Raw genomic sequence first — 23331 nt, 5'->3', positions numbered from 1 at the left:
CAAAAGTTAAAAATGTTTGACTTATCAAACTCAGAAATTTAGATGTTTTCTCTCTCTAAAAACATAAGTTTTTACTAGCAATTTAAATTCCTAATTGTTATATTTTATTTTTGGCAGAAATTTTCACATTTTTTATTTAAAACTGCCCCAATATGCTGTTGWACATGCAAGGTTTCTCCCAGTGTATTATAAGCCTGGCGGCCCGCCATGCTTTACTAGCCTCGCCACCAGGCTAAGCGTTGCTTGTTTACGTTTCAAGGAAAAAAGAAAAAAAAGCCAGGCTGCAAGCGTCTCTGTTGCTCTTAGCATTTCACTTGCAGAGCAGATTTATCCTTAAGGATAGGTTTATAATACATAGGTTTATAGTTTATGCATTCAAAGCCGACAGCGCACGGACTAATCACACAGCTGGCGCTTCTGCGCTTTGCCGCTGCTTTACCTCAGCGGGATCGCGCGCCTCCTTTCACTCAAACTGGACACAGACTGACCTGTATGGATATTTAAATCAACTTACTGTGAGGAATTATGATCCTTTGGAGAACTCCAGGTAAGAGTTTAAAACCCGCCGCGTTAGCTCTGGTTGCGCAGCTCCATGTGAACCGCAGGAATAACTTGTAGGGAATTCAGAGGTGCGTTGTGGAGTGGTGAGAATGATTTATCTTTGTGAACGAACAATTGTATGCGGCGTTTACATCTCAACGTGCTCTGCCCAGCATGTGGCTCTGTGTCTGTCTTCCCTGTAAAGTTTATGTCTGTGGTCCCGGTTGGCCGGAGCGTTTGTGGATAAGCGGCGCTAACCTCATCATGCAGGTTCAGCCCGGTGAGGAGCTTTCAGGCTCTCCTCGGAGTAACGCATCACGCTGATTTTATATTATTTTAGTATTATTTTTCCGGTTACACGATGCATCAACCCATATCAAATGTGTTGTCTACTTAGAGTTAATGTACGCGGCTACACAGAGGTCTGAGAACTCGTGACCGTCAGGCACGGTCGAGTCCCATAAACTCGACCAACCAGAATAGTTTCTGTGACRATTAAAAACTCAACAGACACGAAATGGAACAACTACTAAAGCCAAATCTCCAGTTTGTTGCRCATCTCTGCGCAGTGCAGCGGATTTACTCACTGTGCAGGGCTGGTCCAAGGCTGCATGAGGCCTTGTGCAGACTTTAACTTAACCCCTCTAGCTGCTAAAATCATCAGCACCTCTAACAGCTTCTGTGTTAGAGTTAGTGAAATATGGGAGAAGGGAGTAGTTTAATTGGCCAGCCTAAAAAACAATAAGTTATAATCGCAGTTTACTAATTTGTATTTGTAAATTCAAAGATTAAACTCACAGCATCTGATTGTTGCTATGGTAACAAAACAATCTAACTATGAATATTGTTCNCCCCTCTAGCTGCTAAAATCATCAGCACCTCTAACAGCTTCTGTGTTAGAGTTAGTGAAATATGGGAGAAGGGAGTAGTTTAATTGGCCAGCCTAAAAAACAATAAGTTATAATCGCAGTTTACTAATTTGTATTTGTAAATTCAAAGATTAAACTCACAGCATCTGATTGTTGCTATGGTAACAAAACAATCTAACTATGAATATTGTTCCTTGAAGTTTTACAAAGTAAACTTGCCAACTCCTTAAAATCTTGCATTTAAAAGTTAAACAATTTAAAATCTTTTAATTTATGTATGCCTAAACAATTGAATAAAATTGAACATCATTGATAATTTCAATAGACAAATGTTACATTTATGTATCTGTGGTCTGTTTTAAAATATTAGCGTTTATGGGGCCCCTGAAGCTCTTGGGCCCCATAAACGCTGGGCCCCAGCGTTAAGTCAGCAGCTCCCCAGCGGAGCTGCTGACTTAATTTGGATTAAACAGAATTGCAAATTTGTTGTTTTTAGACTAGTTGCAGGTTTAAATAGCATTTCACTTGAGATGTTTTCCTGTAACATATAATTACACAGTAATACTTTAATATTTTCTGTCAACTTAACATCTTTTAATAGAAAAACACGATAGACCACCGGTGGACCGCCTTGATGCCCTGACCACCGGGCTTAGCAAGTTTTCTGGGGGAAACCCTGTACATGTGAGCGGTTCACAGAACAGCGATTATCCRTCCTGCAGGAACCAAACATTAATTGTAAAAGTAAAACTAGGATTTAAAGTGATATCTAAGGAAATCCCACTGAAGTTATTTGACTTCTTCTTCCTGTTTTTGTTATTATTGCTGTCATCACAACCTGCTTTGAGATTTCTTTTAATTTTYATGTGCTTCTCTGATTGTCTGCAGGCATCTTCGACCATCCATGATGCAGCAGCTGCTCAGGCGCCTCGTCTTCGACGTTCCTCTGCTCACTGAATACTGCAAGATGCCTCTCCGGGTGAGGAAGCACATCTGTTTTCTTCTTGCCGACGTCGAACATTTTRCACCTGATTTCCTTCACCCTCCTCCAGAATATCCAGCACTCATGCTTCTCTAGTTTCCTTGTTTATCTTTACAAATTCGAGTTAAAACACGGTACACAAGTTAATTTATTTTCATTATAGTATTTCACTGAATTAGATTTTGCCTCTTGCATGTTTCTGCAGCTGCTGACCAACCACTATGAGCAGAACTGGAAGTACTACTGCCTGCCGTCTGGGATGGGCGGCTTCGGCATGGCCTCTGAGGAAGAGCTGCTGCTCACAAAGAAACTCTTCTGGGGAATTTTTGACTCTCTTTCTCAGAAGGTATGTTAGCTTTCTGTTATCTTCAAATGTATAAATTTGTTTTGCTGCWGCTTCTTTTAAAAAGTGGGAGCAACTCAATATTTTATAAAAACAATATGCTTCCATTAATTAGGCTCTCGCCGGCTTTTTGTGTTTTCTTTTTTGCTCTGTTTATGGTAATTTCTCGACACTCGAGCTTTGCTTTCCTGAGTGAGACGGTTTTGTACTGAATGCATAATGAAGTGCTGTGAGCCTTRCAGCTGAAGCAAAGCCCAGATTGATCATTTATTAGTCTGTGACAGGGTCTGTCTCAGCGCACACTTTACCAGATTTCACCTTAACTCCAAACTATCCACAGTGTCTTTTATCTCATGTCATAAATACAAGATTTTGTCCATACTGTATCTTTAGCCGCATTGATTACTGCAACAGCGTCTTCACAGGTCTGACTAATAAATCAATCAAACAGCTGCAGCTGATCCAGAACGCTGCTGCTCGGGTTCTCTCTAAAACCAGGAAGATAGAGCACATAACACCAGTTTTAAAGTCCCTACACTGGCTCCCTGTAGCTCAGAGAATAGACTTTAAAATACTGATGTTAGTTTATAAATCACTGAACGGTTTAGCACCACAATACCTTAAAGATCTGTTATTACTGTACCAACCGTCTAGACCCCTCAGATCTTCTGGTTGTGGTCTGCTCTGCATCCCCAGAACCAGAACCAGACGAGGAGAAGCAGCATTCAGCTTCTATGCACCACAAATCTGGAACAAACTTCCAGAAAACTGTAAAACAGCTGAAACACTGGGTGCTTTTAAATCTCAACTTAAAACTCACCTGTTTAGAGTTGCTTATGGCTAAATTAGGGTTAGAGTGCGGGTTTTGATGTCTTCCATGTTTTTATGTCTTTAATGTTTTTAATTTCTTCTTCTTTCTTTTCGACGTTTTAATGATGTAATGTTTTTTGTTTTTTTATTTTTATTTTTTTAATCTCTCTTTCTCACTGATTATTTCTGTTTTTATTTTAATTATGTAAAGCACTTTGAAATGCCTTGCTGCTGAAATGTGCTATACAAATAAAATTTGATTGATTGATTGATTACAGATGAAAACCAAGTTGTGAATAAAAATAAAGTGGAAGAAACAATTGAATKGTTAACATATTTTACAAATRAGTATCTGAAAAGTGTGGCTTGCATTTATGTTTAGTCCCTCTGAATCAGTATTTGACGTCTTTACATAAACCTGCTGCACTGAGATTGAATTACTCTGTTTACTTTTGATAGAATTTGGTGGCACTGGATTTTATTTTGGAGTGTCAGAGTAAAGGGGGCTGAGAAAATTTGCATGCCACACTTTTAAAAACCATGTATCTTTTTACTTTTACTTACAATATTTTGTGTTGATCTGTCACTGCAAAAACACAAACTCTTACCAAGTATTAGTAGTGCAAAAATCTTAGTACACTTTAAACAAGACAAAACAAACTGACAACAAGTTGATAATTCCTTAATGTTAAGGAAAAAGTAGTAGTTGAAAGTCYCATTTAATAACTTATAATATGGGTAAAATATCTTGTTCCACTGGAATTGACTAAAAGAACCTCCTATATTTGCTGAAAAATTGGTTGTAAGTTGGTTTTGTCTTATTTCAAGACATTTGAAATAAGACAAGTGTCTTATTACACACTTGTCTTATTGCACACTATTACACACTTATTTAAAGTGCAGTAGTTTCTACTGCACTTGAAATAAGTGCAGTAGAAACTAGACCAAAAATACTTGGCAGGATTTTGTGTTTCTGCAGTTCAGGTTAGAATCTGCTTTGACATTTGTGGCAGTAATGTAACAACATTCACAAATCAATCAAAAAGGCAGAAACCAGCTTCCTAAGCCTTTTGTTTGTGTTGTAGAAATACGATTCTGAGCTGTTTAAAATGGCCAAGTCGTGCCTGTGTGCCATCGCTGGAGCTTTGCCTCCAGACTTCGTGGACACCAGCTTAGGGGCGATGGTGGAGAAGCAGGAGTCAGTGGATGCACAGGGAAACTTTGAGCCCAAACCCATCAACACTGCCAAGTATGAGATTTTACTTGTGTTTGTGCACAATGTTATGCAAGAATTTATTTAAAACGCATGCAAAGCAGTTGACTTTGKGCGAATGACAGATATTTAAGCAGTCATTCCTCTTTTCCAGCATCTCCCTTCCTGAAAAACTTGACTACATTGCTAATAAGTATGCAGAGCATTCCCACGACAAGTGGGCTTCAGAGAAGGTCAGAACCTCCTCTTTCTGTACTGCATGTCTGCATATTTTACCCATGCAGTGTGTGTTGCTCAGAAGCGCAGTAATGACTCTGATAACCTGCATCTTTAGATGTCGGCTGGCTGGAAACACGGAGACAGTTTGGACGAGCAGGCCAAAGCCCATCCGCTGCTGAAGCCGTATAAATCTTTAAGTGAGAAGGTATGGAGCGTTGCACCATCTCCAAAAACAAAGAATCTCCCTTATTTGTGGATTTTTACTCTATTTTTATTACTAAGTCAGAACAATTCAAATATGACTTTAAAAAAACTCAAGTTATGTTGATTTCTTATGGGATTATTGATATTTTCCCTGCTCTGCAGCGCTTTAGAGCAACTTGTTTGTTTCAAAAAGCTGATGGTCTTCACCAAAATTGCAGGAAAGAAGTAATTATGTGTTAACGTTCTCAATGAGTGAAAATAAACTACATGTTCTTTTATGTTATGATGTTCTGTCCCACAAAGTTTCAACTAATAGTTGCCCTGATTGAAGGTTTCTCCCAGAAAACCTGCTAAGCCCGGTGGTTGGGCGCTAAGGCAGTCATTCATCCAACGACTCACCGTGTTTGAGTAAAAAAATGTTTAAAGTTAACAAGAAATTTTAAAATATCACTTGATAATTATGTGTTATTGAAAGATTGAAAGATGAAACTCTTAAAAAGTGCAAACACTTTTAAAAAAACTTAAATAAATAAGCAATGCTTAGCCTGGTGGGGGCACAAGTAAAGCCTGGTGGCCCGCCAGGCTTATAATACACCAGTGGAATAATTCAGACAAGTTAACTGACCTAAACATGTTTCAGAACTGAAATCAATTGAAATAAGGTGTGATTAAAAATATATGCAAATAAATTAAATTTTGGGGAGATTTGTGAACGTTCCTACAATCTGTGTATTATACATATATATTTTTTTAATTCTTTATTTTTGAGGTATTGAGAAAGTTACGAAAGCACAATTTCAGTCTGATCAGATACAAAATTCCTTCTCATTACACTTCCATTTAAAAACAAAACAAAATGATGGAGCATGGGGGTATTGGAAATACATTACTTTTATGTACATAACTAAGTAAATTATATAGTAAATAGACACTTCCTGAAGGATGAATTATGCAAGCAAAAACCAGGCTTCAAAGCAACCAAAAGGAATCGAAATCCTGCAAAAACCGAGCCGGTATTAAATCCCTGAGCAGAATTTGATCTGATCTTCATTCTATCATCCAGGATGAAATATTAATCATTCTACACGACTTTTATTGTAGTTTTCAACCAGAAAATATGATCAGCCACAAAGTATATGGCATCAATAACATTCATTTTACAACTGAATGTGTTGCTTGAATGGCTTCCACTCCAAATGATGTATACACTGATGGAAAATGAAAATATCAAATACTTGCAGAGTTGAGTCTTTCTGACTTTAATCTTCAGTCAAATAGATACAAATAGGAGACACTTATATTTTTTTCTTATTAGTGAACATGTAGATCACAGGTGTCAAACTTGAGGCCCGTGGGCCAAATCTGGTCCGCCACAGCTTTTTATGTGGCCTCTAGATTCTAAACTAAACACTAAATGTGATTAAATATTATGTTATCAATCAAATAAATGCGGTTTTTATCTGTTTACTGCCTGATTATATCAATCAGTCCCTCCAGGTTCTTGAGTTTATCGTAGAAATTCACGCAAAATCGCCAAATCCCTGCACTTTTTTTTAGATTATAATTGGGATTTTATTGCAGATTTTTCTTGAACATTGTCAAAAACTTTCTTGTACTAAACATCTGCCTCAGCCTCAACTGATGTCAGATTATAGAGCATGATCTATATTACAGTCACATTATAGTCCATACAGTAGTAAAAGGTAGCAATTTACTGTCATAAATAAGAGCAAATATCGCAAATATTTCCAAATTAGTACCACAAACACTTAAGAATCACAAAATCCTGGAGGGACTGAAAAGTTGTTCAATAATATTATTTAATTTTAAAAATTCATTGATGCTTTAACAGTTTGTGATCAGGTTTTATCAATACATTCTGGCACAACTGGCCCTTTAAGAGCGTTCATGATCTGGATTTGGCCCAAAACCAAAATGAGTTTGACACCACTAATATAGAGTCTTACAAAGGACAATGAGTTCAGTGTTTTGTGTGTAATTTGCAGGAGAGGGAGACGTACCGCTGGCCTGTGAAAGAGTCTCTGAAGAGCATGCTGGCGATGAACTGGAACATCGAGAGGACCAAGGAGGGAGAAGCCATGTTCCAGCAGCGAGAGAGTGAAAAACAGAGGAAGCTTTCAGAAACTCAGGTAATTCCTTCAGATTCTGACGCCATCACATTGCAAAATGTGTTGTCTTTTTATGTGTGTTGATTCCCAAAATCTACTCCTCGCGATCCAGCGTTCAACAACTTTCTTATTTACAACCAAGATTATTTAAATTCCAGATGGAGTCGTAGAGTCTAGTAGAGTTTCTGACTGAAAACGGGTTAGCCTGAAAAAGGAGGATATGCATCTGCTGCCTTATTTGCTTCCTCTCTGTTTAATTTGTGCAGTCTAACGGATTCAGTCCTGCTCCGATGGACCTGCACAATGTCACTTTGTCCCGAGAGTTACAGGTAGGTCTCAACCCATGTTGGTTTGGGGAAAACGACTCTCCACTGTTCAAGTTAATTTTTTAATTTCCACAGAGTATGGTGGAAGTGGTTGCAGAAAATTACCACAACATCTGGGCTAAGAAGAAGAAGTCAGAACTTCTGAGTAAAGGTATCGAAATGAAAAAGCTTTACTAAAAAATAAGCATTTTTTAAATATAATTTTGAATTAATTGTCTTTGACCGAACAGGAGGAGGGTTGGCTCACCCGCTGCTTGTGCCCTATGATACCCTGACTGCTAAAGAGAAGTACAGAGACAAAGAAAAGGCCCAAGAGCTCTTCAAGTTCCTGCAGATAAGTGGCTATGCTATCACAAGGTGAGCCTCTTTTAAATAGATTATTTTGTTTTTCGGTCTATAATTCCTAAATCTTCAACTCAAATTCATTTGGAGTGACGAAAACAAGCAAGATTATGAATCTGTTTGATTTTCTTGTGTGAATTTTGTGGAGTATTGAAGTTATGAGTAAAAACTAAATGGCTGGAGTTGATCTGTCTTTCGGTCTCAGAGGTCTGAAGGACATGGAGCAGGACTCGTCATCCATGGAAAAACGTTTTGCCTACAAGTTCCTAAAGAGGTTGCTGAAGAATATCGACTCTGCTCAGGAGTTTATCGCCCATCTTGGTGAGTCTGCAGCACTAATACTAATATTATCTATTGCTGAGATGTAAAAACTAAAATGCTGACTCCACCGTTTACAGAGGCGATGGCCACCAGTGGGAAAACTGACAAGTCCCCCCATGACCAGGAGATCAAGTTCTTTGCAAAGGTTGGGATGAGGATTTGGAATTACTCCACTTGTTTTCAGAAAGTTTTTACTTTTGCTGAGGTTTTCTTTTTATTCTTCTCAGGTTTTACTTCCAATGATTGATCAGACATTTAAGAACCACTGCCTTTACTTCCTGTCCACACCCAGCAAGAACCTGAGCAGCTGCGGCTGCGCCTCCAACAAGGAGAAGGAGATGGTCACCAGGTATCGCCACAAACAAATCACGACGTTCTCCTTTAAACTGGTGGAGTGGAGTTGTCTGGCAGTTTTATGTGATCCCAAAACCTTTCCTTAAAGGGCATCTATTATGGAAAATTAACTTTTTTAATGTTTTTATTCTTCCATTTGGGTCGCAACTTATTCTAAAAACAGCAAAGACGTTTTTTTGGCGATAGGTTGATGGGTTTTTTTGGTGTCTGGAAAATGAGCCATTTCAAAAACCTCAGAAATGTTGAGTCCCAACCGGCAAGATTTATTTATTTTTTTTATTTTTTTACAATCTGCTTGCTGCTTTGTTGTTGGTTGTCCACTTCTGCTTTTCAAAGATGTACAATCGTATAATTGTCCATCTGTTTGCAGCCATTTTGTAAACGTTGAGTTGTGGAGGCGTGGTCAGTAGCAGTTTATTTAGATTTGGGAGCTCAAAAGAGGCAGAACGGAGCAGACTAAAATCTAAGAATGGCTTCATTTAGGTCCTACGATCTGATAGATCACAATAGGTCGCCTTTAATTTCTTTCACTTTTCTTTCCTATCAGCTTTTCTTCAGTTCTGCCTTTATTTCCTCTCCTTTTCCAGCCTGTTCTGTAAGATGGCAGCTCTTGTTAGACACAGGATTTCTCTCTTTGGTAAGGTCGCCGCTGTCTCTGTCTGGAGTTTGASTTTGTTACAGCAGACGATAAAAACATGTCTTTCTGTTTCAGGAAGTGACTCTGCGATCATGGTGAGCTGTCTTCACATCCTGTCCCACTCACTCGACACGAGGTACACAAACCTCCTCGCCGTCTCCACTAACAAAGCTCTGGGAATGTGCCGTCATGTGACTTACGGTTATCAAAACGTCCAACTTTTCCTCAGAACAGTGATGAAATCCGGCGCAGAGCTGGTCAAAGTCGGCTTCAAGGCCTTCTTTGAGAACGCGGCGGAGGACTTGGAGAAGCTGGTGGAGATGCTGAAGCTGGGGAAGTTCATGCAGTCGCGCGCGCAGATGAAGAGCGTCACTCAGAGCATCAACTATGTGACCGTGGCCCTGCTGCCCATCCTCACTGCCCTGTTTGAACACATCACGACGCACGAGTTTGACGTGGACCTGCTYGGTAAGACCAGCAGCTCGAGCTCTGYAAAAACACTTACCAAGTAGTTTCAGCCTAATTTCTAGTGCAAATATCCCTATTGGCAGTTTATTCAACTTATAACAGGACATTTTTCCCATGTTATAAATTAATTTGTCTGCCAATAGAACAAGCACTTTTTCATCAATATTAAGGAATTATTTACTTAAAACAATCTTCTATATCTTGCTACAAAGTTACTTGTAAGTTACTTTTGCCTTATTTTAAGTTTGCTAAGACATTTGCACAAGAAACTGGAGCAAAAATACTTGGTAAGATTTTGTGTTTTTGCAGTGCAAGAAACTTTAGAGAGCCCACATTCAGCCATTTTTATTTTTTGGCAGAATCATGTTTAACTGTGTTGTGTTTAGTTTGGATAAAACAGAATGGAGCCAAATTAAATTGATCCATGTCCTGCCAGGATTCTCCTCCTGCTTTACTCAGTGATTTAATCATTAATGTTTTATTATCTGTGTTTAATCGTTAGTGGATGATGTGCAGCTGTCCTGCTACCGAATCCTGATGTGCTTCTACAGCCTGGGAACCGGAAAGAATGTCTTTGTGGAGAGGTGAGAGGTCAAGATCTTTTAACGGTGCTGATTTATGTTCTTCTTCATGTGCTGACATGAAAGTTATTGTTTTGGCTCATTTACATTTTATTTGCAAGAACTATAGCTATTTTTTCAGTGAGCCAATGATCTAATGCCAACAAGGAGCTCAAATTAAACAGAAATAAAACAATTTTTAAAATTACAATTAAGTCATAAATATTTCACTTTTGTGAAGCTTAAAACAAAAGTGTTTCAGGACATAATCTGTGTTTTGGTGCGTCTACGAGTCCAAGTCAGTTTTTGTTTYAAGTTTTTATGCATTTAGAAAATCAGGGAAAAGTTCAAATTTATCTCTGTTTGAACYGAAAACTAGAGAGAAAATGTGAGATTTTGATCACTGACTAAATAATTGCTCCTTTAATTAATTGTGTTCAAAATTATCCTTGATTGGTCGAGTTTGGGGAAAAGAGAAGGGAATCAGATCTGTCGTGTGTTTTTATTTTCATTAGGAGGACACAAACGTTTAACCACATAATGTTCCAAACCAAAGCCAGTGAGACATTTCCAGATCTTTTCCCAACTTCTTGAGTTAAAATATCCTTTTTCCTAAACTAAAATACTTTTACTATAAATAATTTTTTTGCAGTTTAGCTTTTATTTGCCATCTTAGGAATCTGTAAATCAAACATTAGGTGATGCTTTCTCTTAYCTGTTTATCATATTTCCTGACATGTGATCAGTTGTATGAGTTTATTTGCTGTTTTTCAGGCATCTGCCAGCGATTGGGGAGAGTCTGGCGACCTTGGTGGGAGCGATGCCGGTGGCGTTCCTGGAGCCTCATCTCAACGCCCACAACCCACTTTCAGTTTTCAACACCAAGACGCCCCGAGAGCGAGCCAGTGAGTTTCCAGCCGAGCCTCGGCTCATCTCTGATGTTCGCCGAGGCTCATGGTGACGGATGTTTCTGCGTTTCAGTCCTGAGYATGCCCGACACGGTGGAGGAGATGTGTCCAGAGATGCCTCGCCTCGACAAGCTGCTCAAGGACGTCAACGACGTGTCGGAGTCCGGCGCTCGCTACAGTGACATGCCACAGGTCCGCTTTTCATCTGAACTGCTGCTGCTTCTGAGAAATTATGTAAAAAATTAGGACTAATTATGAGCGTTTTTTAAATTTTTTACATCTTTTTTGATCCCAYTGGAACATTTGGAAGAAGATTAGGGCAACTAAAAAATATTTTCTCAGAAATTTGATTTTAATCTGAAATTGAATGTCAGAATTCTGGAGAATCAGTTAAAATTCTGAGAAAAAAAKTCAGAATTCTGAGATAAAAAAATTTGAATTCTGAGATTAATGTCAAAATTCTGAGATTAAATTCAAAATTCTAAGATATGAAGTCAGAATTCTTAGATTAATTTCAAAATTCCAAGAAAAAAAGTCAGAATTCTCAGACTGAAAAATTTTAATTCTGAGATTAAATTTGAAATTCTAAGAAAAAAGTCAGAATTCTCAGACTGAAAAATTTTAATTCTGAGATTAAATTTGAAATTCTAAGAAAAAAGTCAGAATTCTGAGATTGAAGTTAGAACAAACCTGAATTGGTATCAAAATATTTGATATTTCCTTACTTATTTGCCAAATTAGCAAGAGTTGTATTTCATATTCAAACGTTTAACCTGGTAATTTCTGAATGTTACACTCTCCCTGTCAGTTTGACCCGACCTTTGTGTCGAAGTGTGACCTCCAGCCGTTTTCTGCAGGTCATTGAGGTCGTCCTCCCCATGCTGTGCAACTACTTATCCTACTGGTGGGAGAAAGGCCCGGAGAACTCGCCGCCGGACTCCGACTGCTGCACCATGGTGACGTCTGAACACCTGAGCATCATTCTGGGAAACATCCTGAAGATCCTCAACAACAACCTSGGCATTGATGACGCTCCCTGGATGAARAGGATTGCAGGTGAATCACTAAGATTTCACCTTTTAGCTGCACTTAGTGACGTTTAACTCCAGTCAAGTTGTGTAATTTCCATAAATCTGACTTCATGTAATGGGAGGCATCGGTAAATGCAACAGATTGTCAGCCTATAAGAAATTAAAGCCTAAATATGTTTAGTTGGGTACATTTACAAGACTTTTTAAGCCTGATTGATTAAACAGAAGCAGAAAAATCTGAACAGCCATTTTTGTTTCTTCTCCTAAAACAACATTACTGCTAAAGAAACTTATTTTGGGGGAAAATGCTYTTCTACAGATTCTTCCTGCTTCCGGTTATATTTCTGTGTCTCCCAGCTATATCTCATCATTCTGGTCTCCAGTTTACTCGCAGCCAATCATCTGCAAAGCCGGAGCTGATTTGTTGAGAACCCACTTCCTGCCCACAATGGAGAAACTGAAGAAGAAGACGGTGAAGGTAAGAACCATCAATGCACTGCAAGCTGTTTTATACTTCCTTGGTGAACCAGTAACATCCTTACAATATATATATTTTTCTGCTAAGTTTAGTAATCGCTTCTGTAAAGTATGCCTTAAAAATAAAATTGGATTTTTTCATTTCAGATCCAATTTTTTTTWWAATTAATTTATTTGTTCTTGTTTTCTTTTCTAAATAACAAACTATATTTGTTAAAATTTTAAATACTGGCTTTTGGGATTAATAAAGTATTTTTGAATTTGAATACTTTCTTTGAAATCGACAGTTGCTTTTAAATATGAAGTATTTTCTGTATAACTTCACAAGATGCTCAACATTCCTCATTTTAATGTTTTATTACTTTTTTGTTCTCAAAAAATAAAGCTTTATTCTGATAATATTACAGTTTTATTCTTGTAATTTTATGACTATGTTCTCGTTTGGTGCCTGAATTCAAAGTCCAATAAGTAGAAGCGGTGAAACGTGCCTCTCAAACAAGATGGCGGCTGTGGGCGTGATGACATCACTCTCAACTATTGAAACCCAAACACTGCGTTCATTGGTGGGGAAAAACAAAATCTGATTTTCTAAATATCAAATCTTCACACTAGATTGATCGATAAAATAAATTTTTCTCAAACGACGCTCGTTAAGTTCAGTAACTTTAGTGTCTTGAAACCAAATGGTCTTGTAATCAGAGGACTGATGTCTCAGCGAGATCTAGATAAACTCATCCATGCGTTTATCTTTAGTCGCATTGATTACTGCAACAACGTCTTCCCAGGTCTGTCCAACAAATCAAACAGCTGCAGCTGATCCAGATGCTGCTGCTGGAGTTCTGACTAAAACAGGCAGATAGAGACATAACACCAGATTTWAAGTCCTTCACTCCCTGTAGCTCAGAGAACAGACTTTAAAATACTGTTGTTAGTTTATAAATCACTGAACGGGTTAGCGCCATGATACATTAAAGATCAACTGCTGCAGGAGAAGCAGCATTCAGCTTCTATGCACCACAAATCTGGAACGAACTTCCAGAAAACTATAAATCAGCTGAAACACTGACTTCCTTTAAATCCAGACTAAAATCCCYGTTTAGAATCGTATTTGAAACGTAATCAATTCCGAATTTGTCATGTTTTGTTTTTGTGTTTGTTGTGACGTAAAGCTCTTTGAAATGCCTCGCTGCTGAAATGCGCTACACAAATAAAATTWGATTTTGATTTGTGATGCGTTAAAGTTCGATCAGGAATAATCAGATTTCTGTCTGACTGCAGGTTGTGTCTGAGGAGGAGCTGCTGAAGGCCGACGGTAAAGGAGACAACCAGGAAGCAGAGCTGCTCATCCTGGACGAGTTCGCGGTGCTCTGCAGGGACCTCTACGCTTTCTACCCCATGCTCATCCGYTACGTGGACAACAACAGGTGCAGCTGCAGACTTCACCTTTTAACGCTTTCTGAAGCGCAGTGTTGTTTGGAAACATCATAATTCATTTTATTTATCATTTCACTGGTGTGTGTTTTTTTTAATATCTGTTTTAGTTTTTTGTTTTTGGTTGTTGTGTTTTATTTGGATATATAAAATATCTTCCGGTTCTTCTGGAAATTAAATATTATTTGTTTTTGACAGGATGAAATGTTACTAACATTATAAAGTATCCAAGTAAAAGTAGCTGTACTTCAACATATTTTTACTCAAGTAAAAGTAAAAAGTTATTACTCAATTTAATACTTTTAATATTTAAAACTACATCATCAGACGGAATAAGTGGAAATTTTGGCATTTAAGGGACAAAAATAACAAAAAGTAACAAAAGAATAACAAAATCAGGCAAAAGAAATTTTTTCCAAATCAGTTTCTWTCAAAATAAAACTTGTGAAACTTTAAATAAATTTCTGTCTGGTGAATTTTTGGTTAAAACATGTTGAAGTAGAAATACTTCATAATAAAATTACTGAGGTACTTTTTAGTAAAAATACTCCTAAAATGTTACTCAAGTAACTGGCGTTACTACCCAACTCAGATAATAAATMTATTTATAATAAAASRGTCTCAAAACAACAATATTACCATTTATKTCAGTAATTCTAACATTAGTCACCATGACAGGCCTGTAGTTTACGTAGGATGGTATAGTTAAAGTATCTCTCTGTCCSGTCCAGGTCCAGGTGGCTGAAGGAGCCGGATGCAGACTCCACTGAGCTCTTCAGGATGGTGGCTGAGATTTTCATCCTCTGGTGCAAATCCAACGTAGGTCCCTCTGCTSGGGCGTCACGTTAACCCCGCGTGCTCCAGCGTCAGACGTCTGCTTTTCTCTCCTGATGCAGAACTTCAAGCGTGAGGAGCAAAACTTTGTGATTCAGAACGAGATCAACAATCTGGGCTTCCTGACCGGGGAGGGCAAGTCCAAGATGTCCAAGGTGATTTTCAGAAGGAGAACRTTCTTTAAACAATAAAAAAAGAAGAAAGCAGTGGGTAGTTYTACTGGTGGTGTTCCAACTCTGGTTTCCGTCTGCAGTCTGGTGGAGACCAGGAGCGGAAACATAAACGGCGCCGCGGTGAATATTACTCCATCCAGACGTCTCTGATCGTAGCTGCGCTCAAGAAGCTGCTGCCCATCGGCTTGAACATGTGCACACCGGGAGACCAGGAGCTCATCTCTTTGGCAAAGATTCGCTACAGCCTGGTAAGAAACCGACCCGAYGCTTTTAAACTTTAAAAGCAGTTACTTTTATTCATAAAGAGGTCAAAATTTTAYTGTCCAGAGTTTGGTAGGAACTAGCTACACTTACTCAATTACATTTACGTTTTTGAAAAACAAAATACTTTTAGGAGTATTTTTACTACGCTGTACTTTTTACTTTCACTTGAGTATTTGTATTCTGAAGTGTCTCTACTCTTACTGGAGTAAAATTTATGGATTTTCTACTCAATGAATGAAGAACAAACCAAACACACACCTGCTAGTTGTTTAAGTTTTGTATTGAAAGAAAATAATAATTTTTATTTTTTGTTACTTATAACAATTATTTTTGGTCATTTTGGTCTTTAAAATACCCAAAATTTTTCCTTAGCTTTATATTTTTGTCTGTTTGTGTTATTTTTAAATAYTAAATTTAATCAATTGCTTTGTACTCCAGTAGACTTTTCACTAAATACTTTTTACTCTTGGGCAATTTCTTAGAAGTTAACTTTTTACTTTTACTTCAGTAATTTCATTAGGAAGTATTTCTACTCTTACTGGAGTAAAATGTCTGGATTTTCTACCCACTGAATAAAAACAAATATGTTTTAACCAAAAGTTCACCAAAAACCTGCAGTTTTTGTTTTTTATTGAAAGAAACTGATTTAGAAACATTTTGTTTTGCCTGATTTTACTTTTTGTCATTTTTCGGTCCCAAAATTTTCACTTTACTTTATATTTTCATCCATGTGATGAGGTAATTTTTAAATATTAAATTAATTTTTAAATATTAAATGATTGATAATTTGATCAGTTACTCGGTTCTTTTACCAAATACTTTTTTATTCTTGCTCGAGTCATTTCTTAGATGGTTACTTTTTACTTTTAACCTCCAAGTCTTTTCATGCGAGTGATGATTGTATTTTAGCTAAGAGTTGAGTCCAAAATAAAGACAAATTCCAGAAGTTCGACATTCTTTAATCAAAGATATTTAAGGTTCAGTTTCTAGAATAATAAATCAATTATTCCGACATTTATTAACGGTGTTTTGAACAAACCGTGTTTTYGCAGAAAGACACGGACGACGAGGTGAAGGAGCATTTGCGCCAGAACCTCCACCTGCAGGAAAAGGTGAAATCATCCTCAGCATTTCAAGCAGAGCAGAGCAGAAATCCCTTGAACACAATTTGCTTGATTGTTGATTATTTTTGTAATTCTAGTCTGATGATCCAGCAGTTCACTGGCAGCTGAACCTTTATAAAGACGTAGTGGTGAAATCGGAGGAGCCGTCGGATTCGGAGCACACGGTGGAGAGAATCCAGAGCATCTCTGCAGCCGTCTTCAATTTGGAGCAGGTAAAAATTATTTCAAATACGTTCAAAAGACSTATACAAGAACGCAAAACTGGAGTTTTGCATTCTTGTATATGTCTATTCCTCATTTTGAATGAAGATTARACGTACAAGAAAGCAAACCAAACAGTAAAAACACGAGTTATTGTAATTTTTTAACTGTCAAGATTTTAACCCTGGCATTTTTTTTATTATTTGCTTTTGACATAAATACACACATCACTGCCTTAATAGCATTTAACTTTTTTCAACAAATTTTAATTCATTCCAATGAAATAATAAAAAAAAAACTGTTGCATGAGTTTGTTCATTTTGAAACATTCCCACAGCATGATGCTGCCACAGCCATGAATATGAAATTACACACAAGTGGGTCTCTTAATAAAATGACAACTGAAGGTAATTTATTGTACTCTATATTTTTTAGGGGAGTTTTGAAAAAGGGTGGTAAATATAAATGCATGCCACACTTTTCAGATCTTTTTCCTTACACTTTTTTTAAACTTATATAATTTACATTCAACTTAACAAGCTTTCACATAAAGCTTATAAAGCTTTTGTCATGAATTATAAAAATATAATTCATGACAAAATTTAAAAGTTGTTTGAATTAAATTTTCTTTTAATAGATATGAATTATTAAATTTTTATTATTATTTTATTCCTGTGTCAAACAGTTAAGCAAACTAGGTCAACAAAATCACAGATTTTTAATGTGATTTATCTGATTTTAAACTGATTTTTAAATATTTTTCCCTCCCAGGTGGAGCAGCCTCTGAGGAACAAGAARTGCRTCGTCCAGAAGCTGCTGTCCAAGCAGCGCAAGCGAGCCGTCGTCGCTTGTTTCCGCATGGCTCCACTCTACAACTTACCCAGGTGAGCATTTATCTTTTTAACTGTCAATTTCAACATTTAAATACTGGCTTTAAAATAATATAAAATACAGCTTCTTCTCATCGTCCTAGACGTAGGGTCTGTTACTTAACCGGTAGCCCTCATCCCATTCCCGCTGACTTTCTCTCCTCTGTGTTGTTGTTGTTTTTTTTAACACTATCTCGCCCTCCCTCCTCTCAGATACAAAAATAATAATTACTTCCTGAATGGCTATCGGGAGGTTTGGCTGGAAAGGGCGTTCAAAGCCTCCAGCTTTGACCGCCTGTTCTCCCTGCTGACGGTAAAGTGACGTTGCAAAAGCTTCCCGCCTTCAGACCCCCCCTTCTCATCCGCCAGGCTGTGGAACAGTGGCTGCCTAGCAACCAACCGCTGATTCTGATTGGTCGGCTTGAACGCGCCTGGAGAAACTGATACAAAGCAATAATTAAGAACATTCTAGGCTATTTGCGCTGCAAAAACACAAAATCCTACAAAGTATTTTTTGGCCTGGTTTCTAGTACACTTGAGTGACAACAAAGCTAACTTATAGCTGCTTATTTTAGGTCAATAATTTTATAATATTGATGAGAAAGTACAAGTTCCACTGGCAGGTTACAAGTCACGTATGTCAAACTCGAGGCTTATAGGCCAAATCCGGCCCACCATAACTTTTTATGTGGCCCTCTAGAGTCTAGACTAGACACAAAGTGTGCTTAAATATTATGTTATCAATCAAATCAATGCAGTTTTTATCTGTTTACTGCCAAATTAAGAAAATCAGTCCCTTCAGGTTCTTGGAAATTATGATGGAAATTCATGCAAAATCAACAAATTGAGCTAAAAACTGGGAGTTTATTACAGATTTTTCTCAAAAATTGTCAAAATCTTTCTGACTTGTGCTAAACAGCTGCCTCAGCTTTAACTGATGTCAGATTATAGTACGTGATCTTTACAGCGAGGAATAAAAAGTCACATTTACCATCATGGATAAGTGTTAATATTTCCAAATTGGAATCACAAACATTTGATTTTTATTTTTTTTAAAAACACAAAAAGAATCACAAAATCCTGGAGGGACTGAAAAGATGTTCAATATTGTTTAATGTAAAGGATTTATCAGTTTTTGAACAGGTTTTATCAATACATTCTGGCACAAAAATCAAATCAAATTTTATTTGTATAGCACATTTCAGCAGCAAAGCATTTCAAAGTGCTTTATATCATTAAAAACATAAACAAAGAGTCATATAGCATTAAATAAACAGTAAAAAGAGAAATAAATAAAATAAGAAAAGATAAAAAAAATCATTAAAACCTGCACCCTTTTTACCCATAGAACTTTAGTTAAAACACCGTTTAACTGGGACTCTAACCCTTAAGAATCAACAGTGAAAAAGAGGAAGAAAAAGAAATTAATAAAAAGTAAAGATGAAAACATTAAAAACATTAAACCGGCCCTTTAAGAGCATTCATGGTCTGGATTTGGTCCAAAATAAAAATCAGTTTGACACTGCTGTTATAAAACCAATATGAAGGAATTATCAACTTAAAACAGGCTGAGATGTACTTTTAAGTTGGTTTTATCTTGTATCTGTTGTACTAACACATTTGATCTAGAAACTGGAATAAAAATTCTTGGTATAATTTTGTGCTTTTGCAGCGTGTGAAATGTTTTCCAGCTCTTTGTTCAAGAATTCAGTAAATCTTTAGTCATTTTTCCTCTTGTTTTGATTGAAAGATTCAATAATCTTCCTACATTTGTTGGTCCTTTTTAAGAAAATGTGTTTAAATGCCTGAACTTGACCAGTCAGAAGAGCCAGTGGATCCCACATCACAACCCTGCCTGAAATGCACCTCCTGTAACCCTCTCCTCCTCCCTGACATCTCTTTCCTTTCTCCTCACAAAAAAGGAGGGAACCCTCACCAGAACCCATCCTAATGCCACTCTACCTCCCTCCACCTCCTCTTCATCCCTCCATCCCCCTCACCCCCTCCCCAGGCATCGTGCTATCAACTTCTTCATCCCGGCCTATGAGAGACTTTGGATAGAGGCAGAGGAGTACTCCTTTGAGGAAAAGCTAGTTCAGGACCTGGCAGTAAGTACGGGGCTCGCCCTGCCCCTGCCCCTGCCCTGCGTTGGCACCCCTCTGCCGGTCCTGTTTGCAGAATGCTTCCTTAGATTGGCGCCTGTTGAGCCTTGGGAGCGAGTCGGGGCGGGGACGCCGCCCAAAGCGCCCGGCGGCCCGCGCAGCAGGCATGCTAAGTCCTTCAGACAGAGATCCGTCAGGAGTCAGAGGCTGCATGATGAGCTCAGGAGGCGCAGGGCCAGAAAAGCAGGCGGTGGCGTTCTGACGGCGGCGGTAAGGAGGGTTCTCACCCCGCAGCAGGAGGCTGTTCGGACCCGGATCCAACCCATCAGCTGTCTTTTCGCTGTACTTTGTAAGACGTGTGTGGCGGTGCAGTGCGGTTCTGTGGGCATGCTCGCCTCTTCTCGGCTGGCTGGAGAGTCACATTTTATCTGTCAAACTGTGAAAATGTTTTCCTACCGAGTCCAAGTTTAGGTCYAGTTTTCAATCCGTCATGTTAGTTTGAGTTTATGAAGATTATCGTTTTGGACGAGGATCATTCTTCATRTTAGCAGAAAACACAAAATMTTACCAAGTATCTTKGGTCTGGTTTACAGTGCAAACTTCTTGGTACACTTGAAATAAGACAAAACTAACTTAAAAGTAACTTAGTAAGATAAAGAGGCTTGTTTTAAGTAAATAATTCCTTAATATTGATGAAAAAGTTCTAGTTCCATTGACAAATTATTTAACTAATAAGATGTTTTCTCTTGTTATAAGTTAATTTAAGTAACTAGAACTTTTTCATTAATATYAAGGAATTATTTACTGAAAACCTCTTTATCTTACTAATAAGTTACTTTTAAGTTAAGTTTTGTCTTATTTTTTAAGATATTTGCACTATAAACTAAACCAAAAACACTTTGTAAGAGTTTGTGTTTTTGCAGTGTGCTTGCATCCGTTTGTTGCATCATGCATGCTTTTAAAAACGCAGCTCAGCTCAAATTACCTCATTATCTCCACGAATCACCTGGCGAACAAAATCTGCATGCTGGTGAGACATAACCGACTCGTTCATSTGCTTTAAAGGGGACCTGTTGTGCTAAATTCACATTTTTTGTACTTCAGTTTTGAATCTAAAAACATCAGTTAAAAAAAACAGGAAAACGCCCAATAAGTTGACCTTTTTTGGTTTCTGAAAAATTTGCCGTTTCAAACGACGTCACAAACAACCAAGCTCTGCCGCCGTTACCTAGCAACCCCAGCAGGATGTCTGGTTGTAGCGCCGTACAATGGCTGCTGGAAAAGGCAGGTGTTTTATTGTCGACTTACCATCCCACTTGGTGAATTTGTGTTGGTTGTGCAGGAGGCTCCAATTTTGCTTTTCGAAGATGTATGATCGTATCCTTACACTTCTGTTTGCAGCCATTTTCATGTGCGAGTGTAAACGTTGGCCAGCAGCAGCTTGTTTGGATTTAAAGTGACAGAGACCCAAAAACATTCTGAGAGGAGCTCAAAACAGACTAAAATCTGATGCAAAAACATGATTTGTTTAGGCCACAGACTTATYTTAACCTGTTCAGAGAAGCATAATAGGTCGCCTTTAAATAAATAAYGYTGATTATATTCATGAGAGGAAGAAGAAGAACGAGTGAGAGAATCTCCTGCGGGATGAGTGATGCAGCTTGTTGACTTCTGTAGAAAACCCCGATGAAGATCGTGGAGGAAGAGGAGGAGGAGGAGGCTGAGATCAAGCCGGATCCGCTCCACCAGCTCATCCTCCACTTCAGCCACAACGCTCTGACGGAGAGAAGGTGAGAGATGAAAAACAGCAACATACAAATATACGAGTCTGTTTTTAAAGCTTTTCCTCAAATGGTAAAACTACAAATGTTAATGATTTATTGGGAAGGAAATACTTTGCATCTTAGCCACGGTCATAACTTGAAGGTTTTTTTTTTTCTTCTAGTTTTATATGTCTAGAGAGAGAAATGTTTGCCAATTTTTCTTCACAAAATCAACTTTCAAATCATTTTATATGTTTGCTCAGGTGGACTCTATCTACTTTTCAGGAGATTACCTACATTTTATTTTGAGATTTCAAAGTTAAAGGCAGKGACTATCACAATTTTYASATTTTAAATGTTTTTTAAACTCCTAAACCAGAACCGTCAAACTAATTTAGTTTTGGGCCAAATCCAGACCATGAATGCTCTTAAAGGGCCAGTTGWACMAGAATGTACTGATAAAACCTGATCACAAACTGTTATCAACAAATCCTTAAAGTTAAATATTATTGAACATCTTTTCAGTCCCTCCAGGACTTTGTGATTCTTTTTGTGATTTTTTGGAATAAAATCAAASTGTTTGTGTTTCTAATTTGGAAATATTTGCACTTATTTATGAMGGTAAATGTGAATTTTCTGTATGGATCATGGATTATAATYTGACATCAGTTRAARCTGAGGCAGCTGTTAARTGCAAGTCAGAAAGTTTTTGACWRTTTTTGAGAAAAATCTGTRAAAACTCAGTTTTTAGTTYAATTTGTTGATTTGCTTGAAATTCCACGATAATTCCCAAGAACCTGGAGGGACTGATTGATATGATTTTACAATAAACAGATAAAAACTGCATGGATTTGATTGATAACATGATATTTAATCACATTTAGTGTTTAGTCTAGAATCCAGAGGGCCACATTAAAAGCTRCGGTGGGCCGAATACGGCCCACGGGCCTCGAGTTTGACACATGCTCTAAATTATCTGCTCCTTTTGTGAYGTTTCTAAAATACTCTGCTGACTTTGGTTTAATACGTTTTCATAAAATTGTGATTTTTCTTTTTTTCAGCTACCTGGAAGTTGATCCTTTATATATTGCATATGCAGACATGATGGCAAAGGTATTTTCCTTTTGAATAGCTGCAACAGACTCTATTAATTAAAGGTTTTAAATCGCCACCCTGTATTTTGTCAGAGCTGTGCAGAGGATGAGGAGGAAGAGGAAGAAGAAGGGCGGGAAAAGACATTCGAGGTACTGGGATGTTGCTGCTTGGGGCAGCGGCTCTGAAACTGTTTTTATGTCATTTGTGAGGCACATTTTCGCTTTTCCCCCTCAGGAAAAGGAGATGGAGAAGCAGAAGATCCTGTACCAGCAGGCGAGGCTGCACGCGCGTGGGGCTGCAGAGATGGTGCTGCAGATGATCAGCGCCAGCAAAGGTACAAATGATCCACCTGGGAAAAACCATCTGAACGTCTGGAGAAATGATCCAGGACTTTATGCTAGGATGTGTTTTGGAAAACGAAGCTTTTATTTCTCAGCCTCATTATTTTTTTATGTTGAATACTAAAATCAGACTCCAGACTTTTTCATGCTCTGTAGAAACTTTGTATTTCATTGRATTGAGTTTTCATGAGATGCTTTTAGAGGAACAGGATAAAAAGCGGCTGAYTTCGACCTTTATGTCATCCATCAGGTCGTCTGGGCCCCATGGTGACCTGCACCCTCAAACTGGGCATCTCCATCCTAAATGGAGGCAAYGTGCAAGTTCAACAGGTGACCCTGATCCAGATCTCTGCTTCCGTTCAACAACCTGCCATGAGCTGCATGATGGCAGAGCTTTATGA

General features: G+C 38.0%; 1 protein-coding gene across 1 annotated transcript in view; it reads left to right on the top strand.

Moving 5' to 3' along the window:
- The window catches only part of ryr3 (ryanodine receptor 3), a 131984-nt gene that overhangs the window by 91167 nt on the left and 17486 nt on the right, over positions 1–23331 (top strand). Inside the window, exons 49-81 of the mRNA XM_017302123.1 lie at positions 2281–2388; positions 2597–2737; positions 4630–4793; positions 4912–4990; positions 5092–5181; positions 7187–7330; positions 7576–7638; positions 7711–7786; positions 7866–7992; positions 8183–8298; positions 8376–8443; positions 8526–8647; positions 9240–9289; positions 9365–9425; positions 9519–9757; positions 10260–10341; positions 11092–11222; positions 11299–11417; positions 12083–12281; positions 12640–12734; positions 14012–14157; positions 14896–14983; positions 15061–15153; positions 15252–15419; positions 16488–16547; positions 16637–16771; positions 17532–17644; positions 19641–19737; positions 21409–21521; positions 22556–22607; positions 22682–22738; positions 22824–22923; positions 23181–23260. Coding sequence (XP_017157612.1) covers positions 2281–2388; positions 2597–2737; positions 4630–4793; positions 4912–4990; positions 5092–5181; positions 7187–7330; positions 7576–7638; positions 7711–7786; positions 7866–7992; positions 8183–8298; positions 8376–8443; positions 8526–8647; positions 9240–9289; positions 9365–9425; positions 9519–9757; positions 10260–10341; positions 11092–11222; positions 11299–11417; positions 12083–12281; positions 12640–12734; positions 14012–14157; positions 14896–14983; positions 15061–15153; positions 15252–15419; positions 16488–16547; positions 16637–16771; positions 17532–17644; positions 19641–19737; positions 21409–21521; positions 22556–22607; positions 22682–22738; positions 22824–22923; positions 23181–23260 — 3576 coding nt within the window. The remainder of the gene's footprint in view (positions 1–2280; positions 2389–2596; positions 2738–4629; positions 4794–4911; positions 4991–5091; positions 5182–7186; positions 7331–7575; positions 7639–7710; positions 7787–7865; positions 7993–8182; positions 8299–8375; positions 8444–8525; positions 8648–9239; positions 9290–9364; positions 9426–9518; positions 9758–10259; positions 10342–11091; positions 11223–11298; positions 11418–12082; positions 12282–12639; positions 12735–14011; positions 14158–14895; positions 14984–15060; positions 15154–15251; positions 15420–16487; positions 16548–16636; positions 16772–17531; positions 17645–19640; positions 19738–21408; positions 21522–22555; positions 22608–22681; positions 22739–22823; positions 22924–23180; positions 23261–23331) is intronic.

The sequence above is a fragment of the Poecilia reticulata genome, linkage group LG21 (genome assembly GCF_000633615.1).
Source record: "Poecilia reticulata strain Guanapo linkage group LG21, Guppy_female_1.0+MT, whole genome shotgun sequence".
NCBI lineage: Eukaryota > Metazoa > Chordata > Actinopteri > Cyprinodontiformes > Poeciliidae > Poecilia > Poecilia reticulata.
Note: the sequence above shows the minus strand (reverse complement) of the source record. Positions and strands in the feature narration are given on the sequence as shown.